Source organism: Hippocampus zosterae, chromosome 7 (assembly GCF_025434085.1).
Source record: "Hippocampus zosterae strain Florida chromosome 7, ASM2543408v3, whole genome shotgun sequence".
NCBI classification, from domain to species: domain Eukaryota; kingdom Metazoa; phylum Chordata; class Actinopteri; order Syngnathiformes; family Syngnathidae; genus Hippocampus; species Hippocampus zosterae.
The window spans coordinates 25,722,116-25,741,115 of NC_067457.1; the positions used below are offsets into that span (position 1 = coordinate 25,722,116).

The window sequence follows — 19,000 nt, forward strand, 5'->3', positions numbered from 1 at the left end:
AAATATAACGCAAATGAAAACAACGACCATTGCTTTGCATGTTATTATTATTTTTTTGTCACTCAAATGAATTATAAAACAACCTCAGGAAAGAAACACGAGTTGCACAGCAATGTCTTGAAACAACATATACACAGCAAGCATGTAGAGTGGCATGCTACAGCCATTCAAAACACAGTTGAATTCTGTTTCTGAGAGAAAACACAATTTTCTTTTTCAAGGCTTGGCTATTCTGAACAATCAGTGAGATACGAAAGCCTAAAAATGCCCCCCACCCCCCCAGGGAGTAGAATAGCATTTTGCTAGCTTGTGAATCCTAAGCTATTAACTTCCATTTAATAAGACGAACGGCCGCAAATGTTTCAAGAAAGCCGTATCGGCATCAAAGCGTGTCCAAAATGTTGCTTGAATGTGAAAAATTGCCAGCGTACTTTTGAGTCCTGAATTCAATTCTTCACCTGAAATAGGGTGACAAGCTCTCCGCACGTTCGGTGGACAGTATTTCCATATGACGTCGCTCATCAAATGTTTCAAAATGTCTAAAAAGCTGCTATATATAAATACAAATATATACAAAACGGTAAAGCCCTCGAAAAGGGTGCGTACGCATCCATTCTCTTCGAAACCCAATTCAACTACGGAGAACACCACGAGCGCTGAAGCCGTTGTGAAGTGTTTGTGAGGCACTGTGATATCAGAGGCGCAAGCAAAGTGCTACAGTACACGTGGCTGCGTTCTAAACGTGACAAAGAAAATTGAAAAAAAAAAACCCCAAAGAAAAACGGATGCTTTCAACTTCCCGCGGTTGGTTTGAAGGAGTGAAACGTGGTGAAGAGAAGGCAAAACAACAACAACAAAGAATGATACGAGAAGGAAGTGGAATTCATAAGGAATGAATGATGGAGTTGAGATTCACCGCTTGGGTCAAAGTAGAGGGAAGAGGAATGTGGATTTTTGCACAAACAAACAAACATGGGCGCTGTTCAATAACAAAGGAAGTTGCCATCTTTAAGTTTGCGGTCAGAATTCCCGGCTTTGTGTCCTTTGGTTTGCCCGACCTCTCCCCTCCTTGCCCTCCACACGTTTACCAGGGGCCCTTGACAGACGGGCCCTTGGGGCTATATTCCACTTGACGGCTCATGCAGTCTGAAGGGTTACACCGGCCGTCGATTCCCTTTGAACCAGCCGGTCCGGGCGGACCTGGGATACCGGGAACTCCTTGCTGGCCAACGGAACCTGGGGGTCCCATCTTGCCATACCCTGGGGAACCCGGGATACCTGAAAGGTCAAACGCAACCAAATAAAGCACATTCTGGATGAGCCAATGTTACAAAGTGTAATCATGAATGTTGCCGTTTCACTTTGCTGGAAATGGATAAGACCACCCAAACCTGTGATGACAGATGGCTACTTGTAAATGGCGCTATGTGAAGTAGCCCAGATGTTGATTCCTGACTTAATTACGATGGTAATTATAACTGTTTGAAGATGATGACGAGCATAATCATGTTGGAAATTTCTAATCAATGACTGATAAAACATTTGCAGAATGAACATACTCAAGTGTCAGGAGTGGAGGGTTTTTTTTTTCGTGATCTCAAAAACATGCAGTGTGAGGACCAGTTCTATACATCACCTGGTGCTCCCGGCGGTCCGACATCTCCCATTTCACCTACACCTTTATCTCCTTTTGCACCTACTGGGCCCCTTGGTCCTAAAAAGAATGAATTATTTGAAGCTCGCGAAACTTTTAAATGACCGATGACAAGTCGGTTGCCGGTTGCTCCTCTCACCAGCCGGGCCTTGGGGTCCGGGCCGACCTAATCGGCCGATCTGGCCCGGGATGCCAGGTGCGCCGGGGGCTCCGGGATTACCGGGAATGCCATCTTTCCCCGGGGGGCCGGGCCGACCGGGAGATGATACCATTTCGACAGGCATCTGCATACGAGACATGTAGTAGGCCATTCTCTCTGGGGAGATGAGATTCATTGAATGATTGCACATGAACGATAAATATTCATTGTCAATAATTATCGATAATAATAATTTAAAAATAAAAAGGTCTGCTGTTCTGTAAATGCGAGCGTATCGGGAATTGTCGCCTTTCCTCACCATCAAAAATCTTGATGACCTGCTGGCGGATGAAGCTCTTGATTTCATCGTAATTGACAACAGCCTGTGAAATGATGGCGCAAAGCATTGGTCAAAAGTTTCAAAGGACTGGAAGTATTTTAATAATGCGAACGTGAGTGAAACGGGTGTGACGGTACTTTCACTCACATCATTTCCCGGTGAGCCTGGAGTTCCAGGTAGTCCGGAGGGGCCGGCTGGGCCGGGGTTTCCCCTCTCCCCTCTGGGCCCGACCGGGCCAATCATTGGCTGTGCATCTTTGGAGTGATATCCCAAGCCTCCACCAGGGGGCCCTGGTCTGCCTCTCTCCCCCGGTTGGCCTCTTTCCCCAGTGGCCCCAGGTTCACCCTTTCCAGAGATGGAGAGACAGCCATTCAATTTGTTCCGCTAATGTTCTCCGTATTTGTACGAAAAGCTGAAAAAAAAACTTTCCCCAGCGAGGGAACACAACTGTTTGGATGGTATGTAATAATAAAACAAAACAAATAGCTACAACCATATCAATTTCCTCTCCGTAGCACCCTTCGCTTTGATTGTATAAAGACACTGACTTGCCACATTAGGGATAGTGATTTATCGAGGACAAAGGCGCCCGTAATGGACGAGCGATGTTTACGTGTCACAGGAAGACAGGCATCTCTTGAAATAGAGTGTGGAGAAGAATTGAGGAGTCCGTTTTTGTCTTTCTCCTCTGTGCAGCTCAAACCCTGACAATGTCGTCCTGTCAGCGTGACAAATAGCCTCATCTAGCATCTCCCTCTCATGCTTAATAGCATTATCCCCGAGGCGGCCAATAGCTATATCACTACACACAGACTGGAATCCCGTGTCTAAAGAAGAGATTGTTGGACGTAGGTGGCCGACCGCCAGTGTGAAGAAGGGTAAACTGAGGTCAGGATTGAAGGTGATTTCGCGAGGAGGATTTGAGAGCGAAAGTATGGCTATGTTCGGGATGGGTGCAGAGTGGGCGGAAATGCATGTTCAGCAGTGCAGTACATTGGTCCCAGCGCCAGTATAAGCTAAAGTAGTTAAAAAAAAGGAGCATCGCCCTGATTTTTTAGATGCTCTGCGGAGCTGATGGAGAGCACTTGCTGAGATGGCGCTTACCTTTTGACCTGTTTTCCCGTTCTCACCAGGAAGGCCTGCCGAGCCCTGAGGAGGAGGAAAAACAAACCAAAAAAACGCATGACATTGCCACAGAGAAACTGAACACAAGAACTTCAATGGTGGTCGTTACTCACGTCTTTACCAGCGGAACCATCATTTCCTGGCTCGCCCTAAAGAGCAACAGCCAAGGTAGGAAGAAAACATGTTATATGTCATATATGTATGGACGTGGATTCCAACAAGTACATTGTGGGCTTGTTGGACCGTGCTTACCATTAATCCTGGGTGACCAGGAGGACCTGGGGTTCCAGGCATTCCCGGGAGACCTCTCTCTCCAATCTGACCTTTATCTCCCTTCAAACCCTACAAAACCACAAAATGCATACGAATTCCTGGAGTATTTCAATCATGTTTTGCTACATTCCCTTTGACTCGCCCTCTCCCAAACAAACAAACAAAAAAAGCAATTAAATGAGTCATCCAGGTCACCATGATAACACGCTTGTGAGAATCTCACCAATCCAGATGGACCGGGAGGTCCTGGGGGTCCAGCTGGACCTGGTGAACCCTGTTGGATAAAATCAAACAGTATAACAGCAGCACCGCATACATTTGAAGCGCGCCCCCTCTCCCCTGCCTTTAAAGAGAAAAAAGCGTCAAAAATAAAAATGAACCCACAATGTGACCAGATGGTCCCGGTCGTCCCTGAGCTCCTGGCGTGCCGGGATCACCCTGGAAAGGTCACAGATTGAGATCACAGTCGTTACTATGGGGCTTTGTCTGCATAGATAATGGAGCTTCTCTTTTAAGAAGAAGGAAACACTCACCTCGTGCCCTGGTCTGCCTGGTGGTCCAGGTGGGCCTGAAATCCCAGCTTCCCCCTGGAAGTGCGAGAGTGTTATAAAAAGTGTCAGCAAGGCCGGAATTCACCACTTGGATACTAATCAAACTAGAGTTCAATAATCAAATGTTCATTTCCAATTTGCAAATGTAAGAGAAAAAAAATGACAAAAGTAATAATCGGCCAACCTTTGGTCCTGGAAATCCAGTGTGGCCAGTTTTCCCTTTGAATCCCTGAAGAGAGATGGCAGCAAAGACAGAATTAGGATCAAAACAAAATCAATAAATGACACAAAAAATCTCTGCAAGTTGAAATCAAACATACGATCGGTTGATTTCCGTTAGGAAGACAATCAACTTTATTGCCTTGCACAGGGACGACGGTGACTGTACATGTGTGACCGTCAGGGAAAATACGGTAAAATGAGCTCATCACAAATTGCCAAAAGCACTTATGTTACTATCCCTGTAATGGTCATACAATCCAACTATTCACATGAATATAGATATGATCATGGCGGATAATGGTCCACATGATGATGTCGTAATTGTGTTTGCGCGTTTTCAATTGCTCGTAAAACGGGATACCTTGCAGCTGTGGCTGATGGAAATCTCATTAGGGTGGAAAATATTTGGTGATAAAACATTGACTACGACAAAAACAGGATTAGCTTGTTTGCGGACTAAATCATTTTGCCCAAAAGTGAAGGACTCAAACACGTTAGGTTTCTGTCAGTGAAGTCAAGAGCAAGGTTTAGGGAGGGCTCGCTTGAAAAAAAAAATGAACAAAAAGACAAAGAAAATGCCAGAGAAAAATAGACAGCAAGATGGCCTTATTAGACAATGAAGAACTGATGAAGGTGCTACCCACTGGCATTCCTCGTGGGCCGGCTGGTCCCGGTGGGCCCAGCTCTCCCTGGCAAGAAAACAAACAGTCACACAACAAATAAAGATAAAATGAAGAAAGCCTGCCCAGAACAGCTGAAAACAGGAAACTGGCCCCGATCCCCACGCCCTTATCTACATATAAACATACCCGAAGCCCTGGTTTTCCGTCTTTTCCGTGAATTCCCTCGATGCCAGGAGGACCCTTAAATTGCAAACACCAGCCGCCGAGATCTCATCATGGAATAATATGGCTCAAATGTAAAACATGTTGAGTTATTAATATTGTTTCTACCATTAGTCCTGGGGAGCCTGATGAGCCTGGGGGTCCGGTCGATCCTTGAGAACCTTGCGCACCATCATTGCCCTGTGAAAGAGAGAACAGAATAAATTTGTATCTTGGTACGATACATCATTGAATGCATACTAGATACTCACCTTTTCACCCTTGAGTCCTGGGGGTCCTTCCCTTCCAATTTTGCCGGGAAGGCCAGGTGGGCCCTGAATATACATGAATGATTTCAGAGTTATACAGAAAGGAATAAAGCGTACGCGTATAGTGAAGCGGTAAAGCATAAAATCGTACCGGCGTTCCAGGGAATCCGGGTTGTCCTTGAAAGCCCTTCAAACGTAACAGAACATAAATATCACGCAATTGAGTTTTGTATGCCATAATGTTGCTCACGTCTACCTGATCACCCTTTGGTCCAACAGGTCCTGCTGGTCCGGTGTCTCCTTTACCTCCCTAAGACCAAAGACGGGATTTATGATCGATGTCTGCCGATAAGCTATTGAATGCTCGAGCCAGAGCCAGTTTCCAAAAACAAGGCATCATGAAACACTGACCGGTGCGCCCGCCTGTCCTTGGTACCCGGGGAGACCCGAAGGACCCTACAGCAGAAGGTAATGTGAAACACTCGCGGAAAGACTCATTGTGTAGATGAGAAGGCTGGCATTGCGGTTCCTGTACCGATTCTCCTTTCTGACCGCTCGTCCCTGGGCTCCCGCGTTCACCCTTCAGTCCCTGAGAAAAAATGGAGGCCAGTCAATCGATTCTGGGTCACATCGCAGAGTCAACCCCGACCGACACTTTGTACCCAACCAAGCGGTCAGATCTCTGTCAGTGTTATTCTTCGGAGGATTTCGCTTACTGGCATTCCCGGAGGCCCCATGGATCCAGGATAGCCTGGCGTCCCTGAAGGGCCCTGAGGTAGTAGAGATTGCCCAAATCATGATTTCATTTCCACACAACATCATTGGAAGGCATTGGTAGGCAGATACTTTCCTGTTCACCCTTGATTCCGGCCATGCCAGCTGAACCTTGTTCACCTTGCGGACCCTGACGATATATGTTTGTAAAAGGGAGATGCAAGGGTGAGGAGCATCAATGTAAAAAAACCCAAAACAAAACAGGAAGCATGTAAGCGGTTTTTAGCTGTATGCTGGAACATTGCCCGAGGTGGAACATAGTGCGCTATGATTGTTCTCAGTAAATCCATGACTGAAAAACATTTCAACCAGCGTTGTGATGTTCATCTTGTCTACTTATGGTTAAATTAGGTTGAAGGTTCCTTTTTAACCAGACCCCAGATCCCATCAACAGGAACGCCGGACCTTACATGCTCCCATACACCTGGAGCACACTGCTTAAACCTTAAACCTCATTTAACCACATTTCCACCACCTGAGAAAAAAAGCATACTCTGAGTAGTTTTGAATTATAAGTTGGTTTCGCTTTTTATAATTGCCTTCATCACATTGTGATTACAGATGCTCCAAAATTAGTGATGACGAAATGATTGTGGACAAGAAATACTAATTGGCAGCTGGCCATTGTTGCAATTTCCACAGCAATGATGCTGACTAATATATTCAAGGGCTGCTTTTCGGCGCAGGAGAAGTTAAGGCCTGCTGTTCAGTGCGGTACATCTCTGTGAAGAGAGGAGGGTATCGCACACATCCACATTTTGAGTAGGATGCTCGATGAACATATATAGAATTGATGTAGGTAATATCCCTCAAGGACTTTCAACAAAAGTCGGATAAAAACGAAATTAACGGTGCAAATTAAACCTACAGGTGAGCCAGATGGGCCCGGAGGACCTGGGAAACCTGGAGGGCCCTGTGAACAAATGGCAAGACGCAAATCAATACATACATAGGCTGAACATAAACACAGGTTTGAAATTGTTACAATGCCTAATGTCAAATAAACATATTCGACGCATAAATTGTCGCAATTGTCTTGGACAAGATTTTTAGCGAGTCCACCCGGTGACAGTGTGCACCCCATGGCCTTGAATGATTGGATTTGCTAATGAATACTTTCAATGAGTCAATTCTGTACTGCGCGAAATCTTCACCATGTTTCCTGGAAGTCCAGCTTGTCCTCTGTCCCCTTGTGTACCCTGTAGAAAAGATTAAGAAAGAAAAATTCTTCACGTGAAAAAGGACACGCACGGTAGCGCGGCAAATGCCGACTCACGGGCTCCCCGCGTATTCCCTGTGATCCGGGCACCCCTGGAACGCCGGGTGATCCTGTACAGGTGCAGGGATCCTACAACGGCCAAGTTATAAATATCAAGAAACCTACACACAATTTCGCTGCGCTCAATCTCACATGTCTGTCCCTCGGATCTGTTGCCTGTAGTTTCTCCAGACACTGCAAGCAGACAAGATAGATGTGCAATAAGTTACGGTTTACCCATCAATAACAACAAAAAAGTATATGATGCCAAAATAACGGGTTTTTTTTTTGTTTAGGTTTTTTACAAGCTAAAATAAGATATTTTGTATTGATTTTTTTTTCTTACGCTATCACAGTTATCCAAGGGTGTGACGCCAGGCTTGCCCTGGTCTCCCTTTTCGCCTTTGGCCCCAGCCATACCCGGCACCCCTGGCATCCCTTGGGAACAGTCCCCAACACAGGCTTTCTGCATTTTGGTGTAAATAAGAAGAAGAAGAATCAATGTTGAAAACAATTTCTCAGCATGAACAGAAGGGCATATCAAATCAACTCACATCTTGAGCTTCGTCAGAAGCATCTTGAGGCAGCAGCTGCAAGTCAGGCCTCTGCAAAAATTGACTTTCAATGAGTTTTCATTTTGGAATTTCAATGCATAAGAGACCACAGCGACTCGTGCGGTATGAGGCTCGTTCACTTTTTGGTACATTGTGGGGTGCATACTGGAGTGGCACAACTAAAATGAATCAGTTGTGTTGCATTTTCATAAACGTGCATGATAAAAATGAACTGTCACCAAAAGGAGTCTTGCTATTAATTTACTTTAATTAATTTAATTTTAAAAAACATCAAAAGCAAAAAAAAAAGTATTTATTCTTTAAAAAAATATGAACTGTCTCGTTGCAAATAAATGGGGATTTTATGGGGTGAAACAATGTGAAATTGTGGGGGAAATGTCAATGTTTGGAATGAGGATCAGCCCACATTCACGTTCATTCACACAAAAGGCAAACATATCGCGACAGGGTCTTCTCTTGTAAAGGGACAGTCATGTGATCACTGTTCTTGGGGTGTTCATTGCACAGTTTAATGCCACCTCAACTCCTTTTCTCTCTAATTTTACTTACAACGTATCCAGGCAAACCCGGTTTCCCTGGTATCCCGTCGTTTCCAGGGATACCCTGAAAGAAGGAACTGAGGTTGAACTGATTTGTTGCCAATCGAGGGATAACCACTCCCATCTCCACGAGAGGTCAAAGTAGAGTCAAAGGGTGAGGATCAAAAACGATTGGAACCTGTTCCTTCTCGTATGGCTTACGGATATAATGTACGCAGAGCCCAAAGGCATGGATATATAATGAGTCCCATTCAAAAAGAATAATAATGAGAATTTGCATCACAAAGGAGTGAATACTTCTCAATTGTTTATGGAAAAAAAGCCATTAGTGACTAACGACTGCGCTTCCGTTCCTCCCCCATCACCACATTTTTTTAAAACACCTTTGACTCTTGAAGCACAGACCCCAGTAACACTCTTTGAAGGCATATCAGACATAAATCAAACAATGCATTTACAGCTGATATGGAACGGAAGACCTTCAAATAAGAGTTTATGTCTAGACCGACATTACCCAAAGTTGGCTCGGTTGCGCTTCAAGGCGCATCGAAGCATGAAGCATTAGCGCATTTTTATCGTCGCATGTTGATGACTCGGGTTGCACACCTGCCATTCCCTGAGCTAATTCCAGCATGCCTTTTATGAGCCATCAATTGTCGAAGCGTGTCAATTCCTCACTTAAGGACCCCAACCCAGCAAGCTGAAAGCGTCAACTGGAAGCGGCGTGATGTTCAATTCAGGGCAAAACATCCAGCGCTGAATTGAACTGGAGAGAGAAACCCCCGCCTGGCTGATCCCATGTCTCTTACCTGAGGTCCTTGAAGTCCGTTGGCACCGTGAGGCCCAGGTGGGCCCGGTGGGCCCGGTGGTCCCGGGGGTCCCTGCAACACATAGTATAACGCAAGCAAAACATAACATTGCACACTCACAATCCAATAAAATGAACGCTACTGGCGCACTGATCAAACCTGAGGGCCAGGCTGCCAAGTGCCGGTCACAGCCCCGGGGGCTCCCTGGAGGGAGAGACGCATCGAAATCAAACAGGATGCATATAGCACTCACAAGTCGAAAAGTGAAAAACTCGCCTCTCAACTCAACTGCATTTCAAGAGCACTTCAAAACAACCAGCGCGGTCATCAAAATCCCGAACACGGCGCAAGAATAATTCATACGACAACAAGCAATAAATGTTAGGAAGCAAAACAAAAACAGTCAAACTAAAAATCAAGTCTCGCGCCAAAAGAATAAAAATACAGTGGGAGCCAGTGAAGGGAGGCCAGAGCAGGAGTGATGCGCTCCCTCTTACGAATACCAGCCAAGAGATGAGCGGCAGCGTTCTGGACCAACTGGAGACGCTTAATGGAGGATTAGCTGACTGCAAAGTAAAGTGCATGACAGTAATCCGGCCAGGACGTGACGAATGGGAATGACTGTTTGCAAAGTGCTCTTGACAAAGCAGAGCCTTGACTTTGGCCAGCTGCACTAGCGCAAAATGTTCAAGTGACATTTCCGTAAAAATCGATTGTTTGTGTTTGTACTCACAGGTCCTCCTGCACCTGACTGCATTGGCATGATGCAGTTACACTCTCCCGGGTCACCCTAAAAAGAACAAGAATGTAAGGATTGAAGTGCAAGATTGAAACCCTGCGCATATTGTTAATGTGGCTCCGTGCGTCCATTCGGTATACATCAAGTACACGTTTCCCCCCCCAAAAAACATTAGCGTCATCTCCTTTGAATGCGGTTGACTGAACCGCATCCTCTCACTTTTTCCAACAGCTCCTATTCTTCACACCAAAGCCATGTAACTTTTGAAAGTACAACATCACGACTATTTTCTCCCATCGCACATGACCCCTTCGGCTGGGGAATCTGATGAATATGCTAAGCAATCGTCCGAGGCAACTGCTAACAAAAGACTCCAAAACTACTCTTGTTTACCAACCACAATACACTTGTCACCTCGACTGCTTCTCTGTCGATCGCCCCAAAGCCAGTGTGTGTGTGTGTGTGTGTGTGTGTGTGTAATTACCATCTGTTCCACCCTCTCATATTCTAAGCCCTCAGAGATCACTTCATCCAAAGAAAATGGTAGACTTACCTTGTCCCCCTTAGCTCCATCAAGTCCCTGCAAGAGAAGACAAACACAGCACACACACGCACACACTGGTTTGTTAATCAAGAAGAAAGCTCGGGGCCGTGAGCCGGGCACAGATCAGAGGACCGCGGTTCTGATGGCAGGAGACAATGCCTCTGTTTGAGATAGAGGCACACATCCTTGGTTATCAGTGTTGCCTAAAATCAAGGGCAATTCTAAAACGGGCGAAAAGAACATGACGCTCGTTGGCAGACATTAACACAAGGAGGCAACAAAAGATTTTTAACCTTCCCAAACATTGTGTTTTTTTTCTTGTTGTCGTGTGTGTGTGTGTGTGTGTGTTTTTTTTTTTTAGACAATACATGAACAAAACAACTCACAGGTCTGCCATCAGCTCCGGGAGTTCCGCTGGCGCCCGGGGCACCGTCTCTACCCTGTGGGCGTAAACATTGGGCGTTGACGTCAATAAGTGTGAAGTGAATAGCTCTGGAAATGACGCTGTCATACCGGCGGCCCAGTTACTCCGAAGCCCAGTGGCCCTTGCGGTCCCGGAAGTCCAGCATCTCCTCTCATGCCCTGTGGATAGGAAAACCCCAACCGTGTTCGACGGTATGACTACACATAGAACACGTTGGGGATAGCGGCCCAGAGTAATAATGACGAGTTGACCTTTTCTCCAACGGGACCTGCGGGGCCGGGTGTTCCTCTGGATCCTGGAGGTCCCTGAACAAAGCATCAACGTTGAGATTTTACTCGAATGAATCCAAAAGTCCAACTTAAGCAATGAAGTTGAAACTTACAACAATACCCGGCAGTCCTCTGGGTCCTTCGACGCCCTTTGAAGTACATTGAGAAAAATGATGGTCAAAGAGTGCTTTCCCTCCACGATGTTCATGGTCAAATAAGTAATCAAAGTCTTTTCTGAATCCATCCTTGGATTTTCAGAGCATTATTGTATGAAATCTGGCAGACGTGGAATATGTAAACACAGACCGCACGGGGGAAAAAAATGAATTCATAATAAAAATAAATAAAATAAAAACATTTAATATCTGTAGGATTAACGCTAACCCGAACCCAGACCCGTGGCCGATGGCGGACCGGCTCTTACTTGCACACGAAGAGTTACTTGGAATTAAGAAAATAAAAGCTAAATTACTGTCAAAATGTTGGATACTGCGTTTTTTTTTTCTGGGCTGCGAAATATTGCTTGGAAAGAATGAAATACTGTACAACCGACTTTCCAAAGTTTTCATAGTGCGTGGACTCACACGGCACAACTTTTACTTTGAAATCTGTTTACGTCGTGCGCGCGTCGATTACGTCCAGGTACAGGTGAGACGAATTGTTTGCGGCGAGCCCGTCGCCGTCGAGGATCGCCACGCCAGTCGGTCGGAATTACGCGACGAAGCATGCAGAAAAATGCCCACATTTGACCGCAGTTGGGAGTTTGCAGAAATCCGAAGACTTGCATGCGAAGTTCGAAAAACGAGGATATTTTTCCAAGCGACGCGCAACCGGGGAAGCGGCAACCAGGACCGGCGTCGTGATCGCCCACAACATCGCGAAGAGCACCAAACCGTTTTCGGAGAGGAAATTCGTTCAAGAGTGCTTGGTGGGTGGACTCTGCGGCGCTCATATGCCCGGAGCAACAAAAGAAGCTCAACAAATCCAGGTACAGACACCCCCCCCCCCCCTCTCTTACTCACGAGCATCTGTCATGTGCACTTTTCATCTGCACCTCAAGCTTTCAACCTCCTTTGATGCATTGTACAAGCTCAACTCATGCTCGATTTATCTCAATGAACGACCAAAAAAAAAAAAAAACTGAACGCTGAAACACGCTTGCTTGGATTTTTCCGCAATGTTTGGCAGTTGGGAGAAAAATGTTGTGATTTGTTGCATGATTAGTGGCATACGAAGACACTGTGCTATCTTCATGGAAAGTTCAAATCGGAAGGCGTTGTGGTCTTCATGTTATGGAAAAAGAGGTTGCACAATTGCAATTGCTTTGCAGAATTTCACTTGATAGTTTTGTTTTGGTCAAGGTACTGCCCTCTTGCTATCTAACAATAACACATACTTTACTCTCATTAGCGTTTGTAAACAATGCCATTGACTTATTTAAGATTAAGAAAACCTTTATTAGTCTCGCAATGGAGAAATTCCAGATTCACAGCAGCAAAGTTATGAAAGGAAGAAGTAGAACAACAAAAAAATAGGAGCTGCTGGAAAGGCAGCCACTCTCGCGGCGCCATTTTGAAGTCAAAATAACAAAAATAACACAAGACAACACATAGGACAGAGACAGTCGTGCAATCTTCACCACATTTCTGCATACACTTTGTTGTCTGAAGCAGTTATAGATGAAAGAGGAGAGGATCAAAGTGTCCTTTCACCAGTGGATCAGAGACATCATGCTGAAAATGTGCACACGTCTGCTACAAGCAAAGTTTTGAAAGCAAACACGAAGCTGTAGCGTCCATTGACGAAAAGAGATTAGTTCACTTCTCCTGTCCCACATAATCCGCTTCAAACTCCAAGCCGCGACTCCCAGCTCCAAATCCGCATCGGCACTCCGCGCCAACACTCAACAACGTTATTTCAACATAGAATCGATAACCGGAGTAGATTTCAAACTTTAGGCCCAGTCCTCCGGGGAAAAATAATTGCTCACCCTTGCCCTAAGTCAGATTTAGAAGTCTTTCCTTCGGAGGCCAATGAGCTATTTGTTTCTTGGTTGTTAATTGGACCGTTGATCTTTTTCTAATTGGCTGTAACGATTGGGTGGAGGTTATTGTCATCTTTGGCTTTCTTTGTTGTTGTTGTTGTTATTCTCTCTGTACATATTCTTGTTTTGGGTGATATGACCCACATGTGCTCCAGATGGGGGTTGCAGTTGATACAAAGAAAGAAATCATTTGTTTGTTTGTCCATATTTTATGGCAACTGATTGTGCCTTACCTGCGCGCCTGGTTGGCCAACTCCTGCGGGTCCAGGTTCTCCCTGCGTAGGGCACAGCAACATAGTCCTTTACATCCATCACAGCAAAAGCCCAGTAAATGGAATCATACCCTGCTGCCTTTAAGACCGGGAGGACCTTGTATGCCTGGCAAGCCTGGTTGACCCTATTTAAAAAAAAAAAGGCAGAGGTATGTGATGTAATTTGTCAAGTCAAAACTCCAAACATGATTTGCGCACATTTTTGCCCGTTTTCCCCTTTCCCGGCGGGCCGGGCTCTCCCCTCTCTCCTTTTGGTCCAGGCACAGCCACACCGTCACCCACTGCAGTGCCTGGAGATGAACAGCTGGTACAAGCTTCACCCTGGCAAAACACATTCAATCAAAGTTGGACGCAGAAATCTTGACCGACAACCCGTCGTTAGCAAGTCCATCAAGAGTATCGAGGATCGGCTTCTAAGCAGCAATCCTTGAACTACGTTACACTTAAGTCATACCTTCAGTGGCACCCTCATGGCAGATTGCTCAGTACCTTTTCTCCCTTGAGGCCCGTTTGTCCATCTCGTCCTGGCTCTCCAGGCAGTCCTGGGACTCCGGGAGCACCATTGTCTCCCGCGTCCCCTTTGTCACCTTGGTCACCCTGATAAGATACACATGCGTGCACATCCAAGTATTGTTTGTCCATCCATCCATTCTCCACCGCTTATCGCTTATCGGGTCGTGGGCGCTACAGACTGAGCACTGAAGCCCAGAGCCCAGACTCTCCTCTCCACAGCCACTTCATTCATAATGTGATCCCAGGCCAGCCGGGAGACATAATCTCTCCGGCGTGGCGTGGGTCATCCCCAGGGCCGCCCTCCTGCTGGCGGGGCAGCCCCGGAACACCTCACTAGGGAGGCATCCTAATCAGATGCCCGAGCCACCTCATCTGTATTCAGGATTTCCGTCCATCGGTCACGACAGTAGTGCATTGCTCTCTCTCTCTCGATCGAGTATGTATTACTGTGTATATTTTTCATAGTTTTGTATTAGTGGTTAAAATGCTCATGTATCAATTGGGGGTACCGACGACTTGAAATTTCACACAGAGTTTTGAAGTAGAATTGACAGATAATTTGAAGCAGTCTAGCTCGGTCGTTAGCTGAAATGTATCCAGCATTTGGAAGGTCGATTAAAGAGAAAGACCTGATCATAATTTTGGGTCAGACTTGATCCTTTCATGGCATCTAATCAGTTACGATGGTCGAACGACCTACTGAGGCATTTGGAGCCTGTTTTATGACGCTTGGGGAAAAAAATAAAAAGCAGCTTTATTTATGTACTTTCCGTTTTCGGCTGAGACGAGGCCTGCTTAATGTTGTGTGAAATAGTTGATGTGGGTATCGCAGTGTACGCGGCGCAGCCTTTCCGAATCTTACCTTATCACCTCTCTCTCCAGCAGCACCCGGGGGGCCCTGGGTGGGTGTAACACAGTCATGTGAGCGCGCACTAAGACACATTCTGAAATCGCCCCGATTTCTTTTTGCAATCTATTTGGCTTGAGCTGAGTCGTTCCTATCGGCACCTGTTTGCCTTGCGCTCCAAGGCCCGGAATTCCGGGGATGCCCGGAGGACCCGGTTCGCCCGGGTTGCCTCTTGCTCCCTCAGGTAATTTGATGCTGGCAGGTCCGCTGCCAACCTCGTACGGCTGGCACAAGCCACACACGCCCTTTAGAAAGGGCAGAGGTGAAAGTAGGTTCGTTCGATGCACACAAAGACTCGGTCCCTATGTCTTTTCTTACCGGTTCCCCTTTCTGGCCAGGAAGACTCAGACCAGGCAGTCCGATCCCTCCCTGTAAATAGAACAAAAGAAATTGGAAATGTTTGCATGATTCTTTGTTGATGTTAATTTGGCGTACTGGTGGTAAGTTAACGGATATATCGGAATGCATTTTTTGTCGAAAGCAGCACATCCTTTTTGTACCTTTTCGCCCTTGACTCCATCCTTGCCGGCAAATCCTTTTGCGCCAAGTCTTCCCTGTTTTTTTTTGAGACAATAATCTTTTCACGTTTTGGCAGGATCACGCATTCTGTTTCAAAGAGCTTAATCCAAACTCACCGGTTTACCATCAGCTCCTCTTCTCCCTGCGTTACCCTGCAGACAAGCCCCCCCCCACAGTCCCCCAAAACATGTTTCAAATTAATAAAAGGAGATGTGTCTTTTGAATTGGTAATTCGCGGTTCATACTCTGATGCACTTCGGAGACCAGCGTGTCAAATGCATTTATGTCATCTTTTCACCAACAGCAACTCAAATTTCTTTAAAAAAAAAAAAGGTAGAATCAAAACAGCCCAGTGATTATATTAGTCCTGCAGTTAATTAAAAGAGCCGTTGAAAAATAAATGAATTCCCTGCATAAAAGTTTTAAGCGTAGCCTCCGATTGAGGTCACCTAGCCTGAGCGCCGTTTCTTATTCCTGTTACTTACCTTCTCTCCTCTTGGGCCAGGTGGTCCTACATTTCCAGCGTGTCCCTGCGGGGGGGGGGGGGGGGAAGTGAAACAATGCATCATTTTAATGAAGGTCCTTATCGCAGCTCGCACACATGCAAGGAAAACTACCGATGCAAACAAAAACAAAAATGCACCCATCGTCAAAGAAAGACAATGAGCCAATCCATTTCATGCTAGCTTTTGTGGAAAGTTCCAGAAACAAGCAAGAACAAAATCTCTGCCGAGACCTACTTGTTCTCCTTTTTGGCCTTTGACTTGCAGAGTTTGAGTCCCGAGGTTTGGGGCTAATTCACTCAAGGTGGGGCACACGGAACAGGGCTCACCCTGAACAACATGAACAAACGCGTCATGGTTTTCAATCAGTGTTCAAATATCGTATCGACACCGACACGTCAAACTGACCTTTTCCCCTTTAACACCATCTGATCCTGCTTCTCCCTTTAAAAAAACAAAATAAAATCATAATTCATCATTGGATTATTCGGCCCTCGTGGCGAATAGAAAAGAGACCAAAGTAGAAAACGAAGAAGCGGGAGTCCTGTACCTTCTGTCCGCCCGTTCCAGCCGCACCTTGAAGACCCTGGCGAATATGGAAAGAAGGCAGATGCGTTATTTGTCAGTCGTCAAAGAGTGCAGCCCTATCCCAATTTGTCGCTCTCTGCCGCTCCAGCTTAATGATCTTCAAGAACCGACTGCAGGTGGCAGATTGTACTTGCAATATTGAAATCCGTTGCAGATTCCCTCACACCTATCATTTCGGATACCTTTTGAAAAGATACTAAATGAGCAGAATGACAAAGTGCTTTCTTTCCTTTCGAGCCTCTGCAATACTTTGGGTAAGTTACAGCGACAGGTACCGATCCCGGGGCCACTGTCGTTCTGTGGAATCGCGAGAAAAAAATGCATTGCGTACGCCGCAGGGGCGGCTTTCCAAGGACTCGGTTAGTGGGCTCACGCGCCATGAAAAGTGTAGCAGAGGCTGTAAAAATGTCAAGGGTATCAGAAAAGGGCAGGTTGAACGTACGGGCGGTCCTCTCTCTCCAACTCCTGGCAATCCGGGCTCTCCTTTCGAGCCCCTCATCCCTTGCAAAGCCACCGTGTTGCCCAGATCGACGGGCAGCGCGGGGCACACTTCGCATGGGTCGCCCTGAAAATGAAAGTCAACCCCTCATTGTAGCAAAGTGAAATCCCACGGACATGCAAATGAGGAATGGACCATGGAATGAATACCTTTTCTCCTTTGTGCCCCGCTGGTCCTCTTGGCCCCTAAGAGTTGATTGAGCAAGCATATAGGGAATAGTTTATGCGCAATTTTTGGCATGTAAATGTGCCAGACTGTGCAAAAGTTTGGGCCGCGACGAATGTTAATTTAGTGACCTTTTTCACAGCTGCCAATTCGATGGTATCGGAACAAAATATGGAAGGTCAGACTTGTCGGAGGATTTAGTAAAATGCTTTGCAGGGTTCCACAAAAACGTCGGTGCATATGTACAAAGTATCTGAATCTCCCTCCAAGAACCGAAAACTATCAAGCAGATGGGCCAACAACAATTTCAATGACAGTTTCCCGTTAGTTAACTTTGGTCTACAGACTGGAAAACCCGTTTAATGGCTCCTAAGACCTGTGGCACATTACTGCAGTTCTTAAACGTGTCTCACGGGATCTCCAGGAAATCCGTCGGCACCCTGAGGTCCAGGTTCACCCTGTTTAGTACACAGGATGATGGAGTCAAAAACAAAGTGGACAAAAAGCTGGAGCCCAATATCCACGAGTGTGAGCCTACCATGTCGCCTTTTGCACCACCGGGCTGACCAGGAGGGCCCTCAAGAAGAAGATGATCATTTTCTTAAAATCTCAGTTCAATCCATCTACCATCTATTTCAGTCATGCGCTAATCAGGAATATGACACCTGCAGAGGAGTGCATTTAGCGGCGTTACTTACAGCTGGACCTGGCTTTCCGACTCCAGGTGGTCCTGGAGGTCCCGGCGAGCCCGGCTCCCCAGCCAAGCCTTCAGGACCCACAAATCCTGAGGTACCCTATGAAAAGGTCAACCCGGATCTGGATTATACTGATGCGACAGTGGAGATGTGACTCACACGGGTTGATAGAAAGGTAGCCGGGTTTGATTGCGCACGGACCTTCTGTCCCTTGGGGCCGACGACACAGATGGAGCCCGCTCGACCCTGGAAAGACAGAAAAAAATGTGACGCCGTCAGTCCAGGTCGGCGACATCATCAACGTCAGCCCGAGTGACGGAACGACTTCACCGGCCCCCCCGCAAAACTGAGCAACACCTACATCCTTTCCTGGAGTGCCCGTGAGACCCTGTGGGCCGATGTCACCCTTCTGGCCTTTCAGTTCCTGGCAAGAGGCAGTTAAAAAGATGAGAAACGCACCAAAACGAGAAGGGGGAATTAAGGAGCCCCGAATTAGCAGGCTGGTCGGAGCAAACTCGGATCCTCCCTCCTTTCTTAAAACCTTTCACCTTGAACGCAACCGCTTCGCCCCAGTTGGCAGGCGGCGCCTGTGGAGGGAAGAAATGGCTCAAATCAATGAGCCGATTCTAGAAAAAAATAAAATTAAGTGCAGATCGTACACACACACACACACACACACACACACAAAGAAAAACGCAACCGCAACTGGTCAGCCGTCCAAGACGCGACGAGCAGTACGAAACACACCCGCACAGACAAACACCTGAGTGGATGCATGCATAATGTAGACCAAAACACCGGCATGACACTGAACTATGACCATTTTGACGCGGTAAAATCTTACTCAAGCCTAACCGGACTGACACTTGCGGTGCGGACACTCTTGACTCACCAGTGAAACAAGCACATGAAGCGTATCATCGAATAGAAAAAAAAGGTTTGGAGACAAGTAGGTTGAAGGGTTTGT

The 19,000-nt window shown here is 46.4% G+C and overlaps 1 protein-coding gene across 2 annotated transcripts in view; it reads right to left on the reverse strand.

The window, feature by feature from the left end:
- Positions 1–29: 29 nt before the first annotated feature.
- The window catches only part of col16a1 (collagen, type XVI, alpha 1), a 33,611-nt gene continuing 14,640 nt past the window's right edge, over positions 30–19,000 (reverse strand). Inside the window, exons 13-70 of one of the 2 annotated variants that reach the window (XM_052070096.1) lie at positions 18,582–18,620; positions 18,395–18,457; positions 18,235–18,279; positions 18,037–18,132; positions 17,877–17,915; positions 17,752–17,796; positions 17,323–17,358; positions 17,117–17,239; positions 16,637–16,672; positions 16,495–16,530; positions 16,324–16,416; positions 16,069–16,113; positions 15,700–15,735; positions 15,565–15,618; positions 15,383–15,433; positions 15,166–15,309; positions 15,020–15,055; positions 14,134–14,241; positions 13,843–13,965; positions 13,716–13,769; positions 13,606–13,647; positions 11,442–11,477; positions 11,311–11,364; positions 11,149–11,217; positions 11,022–11,075; positions 10,645–10,671; positions 10,086–10,142; positions 9,512–9,556; positions 9,353–9,424; positions 8,554–8,607; positions 7,984–8,034; positions 7,776–7,895; positions 7,590–7,624; positions 7,448–7,517; positions 7,326–7,370; positions 7,040–7,084; positions 6,247–6,301; positions 6,114–6,166; positions 5,933–5,986; positions 5,809–5,853; positions 5,654–5,707; positions 5,549–5,584; positions 5,401–5,463; positions 5,258–5,329; positions 5,114–5,167; positions 4,949–4,993; positions 4,267–4,311; positions 4,065–4,118; positions 3,916–3,969; positions 3,755–3,805; positions 3,511–3,600; positions 3,372–3,407; positions 3,238–3,282; positions 2,281–2,478; positions 2,113–2,176; positions 1,794–1,970; positions 1,637–1,714; positions 30–1,278 (exon numbers count right to left, since the gene is read on the reverse strand). In XM_052070096.1, the coding sequence (XP_051926056.1) occupies positions 1,085–1,278; positions 1,637–1,714; positions 1,794–1,970; positions 2,113–2,176; positions 2,281–2,478; positions 3,238–3,282; positions 3,372–3,407; positions 3,511–3,600; positions 3,755–3,805; positions 3,916–3,969; positions 4,065–4,118; positions 4,267–4,311; positions 4,949–4,993; positions 5,114–5,167; positions 5,258–5,329; positions 5,401–5,463; positions 5,549–5,584; positions 5,654–5,707; positions 5,809–5,853; positions 5,933–5,986; positions 6,114–6,166; positions 6,247–6,301; positions 7,040–7,084; positions 7,326–7,370; positions 7,448–7,517; positions 7,590–7,624; positions 7,776–7,895; positions 7,984–8,034; positions 8,554–8,607; positions 9,353–9,424; positions 9,512–9,556; positions 10,086–10,142; positions 10,645–10,671; positions 11,022–11,075; positions 11,149–11,217; positions 11,311–11,364; positions 11,442–11,477; positions 13,606–13,647; positions 13,716–13,769; positions 13,843–13,965; positions 14,134–14,241; positions 15,020–15,055; positions 15,166–15,309; positions 15,383–15,433; positions 15,565–15,618; positions 15,700–15,735; positions 16,069–16,113; positions 16,324–16,416; positions 16,495–16,530; positions 16,637–16,672; positions 17,117–17,239; positions 17,323–17,358; positions 17,752–17,796; positions 17,877–17,915; positions 18,037–18,132; positions 18,235–18,279; positions 18,395–18,457; positions 18,582–18,620 (3,795 nt within the window). In that variant the 3' untranslated portion in view covers positions 30–1,084. The remainder of the gene's footprint in view (positions 1,279–1,636; positions 1,715–1,793; positions 1,971–2,112; positions 2,177–2,280; positions 2,479–3,237; positions 3,283–3,371; positions 3,408–3,510; positions 3,601–3,754; positions 3,806–3,915; positions 3,970–4,064; positions 4,119–4,266; positions 4,312–4,948; positions 4,994–5,113; positions 5,168–5,257; positions 5,330–5,400; positions 5,464–5,548; positions 5,585–5,653; positions 5,708–5,808; positions 5,854–5,932; positions 5,987–6,113; positions 6,167–6,246; positions 6,302–7,039; positions 7,085–7,325; positions 7,371–7,447; positions 7,518–7,589; positions 7,625–7,775; positions 7,896–7,983; positions 8,035–8,553; positions 8,608–9,352; positions 9,425–9,511; positions 9,557–10,085; positions 10,143–10,644; positions 10,672–11,021; positions 11,076–11,148; positions 11,218–11,310; positions 11,365–11,441; positions 11,478–13,605; positions 13,648–13,715; positions 13,770–13,842; positions 13,966–14,133; positions 14,242–15,019; positions 15,056–15,165; positions 15,310–15,382; positions 15,434–15,564; positions 15,619–15,699; positions 15,736–16,068; positions 16,114–16,323; positions 16,417–16,494; positions 16,531–16,636; positions 16,673–17,116; positions 17,240–17,322; positions 17,359–17,751; positions 17,797–17,876; positions 17,916–18,036; positions 18,133–18,234; positions 18,280–18,394; positions 18,458–18,581; positions 18,621–19,000) is intronic. The other variant, XM_052070097.1, reaches the window with a different exon arrangement.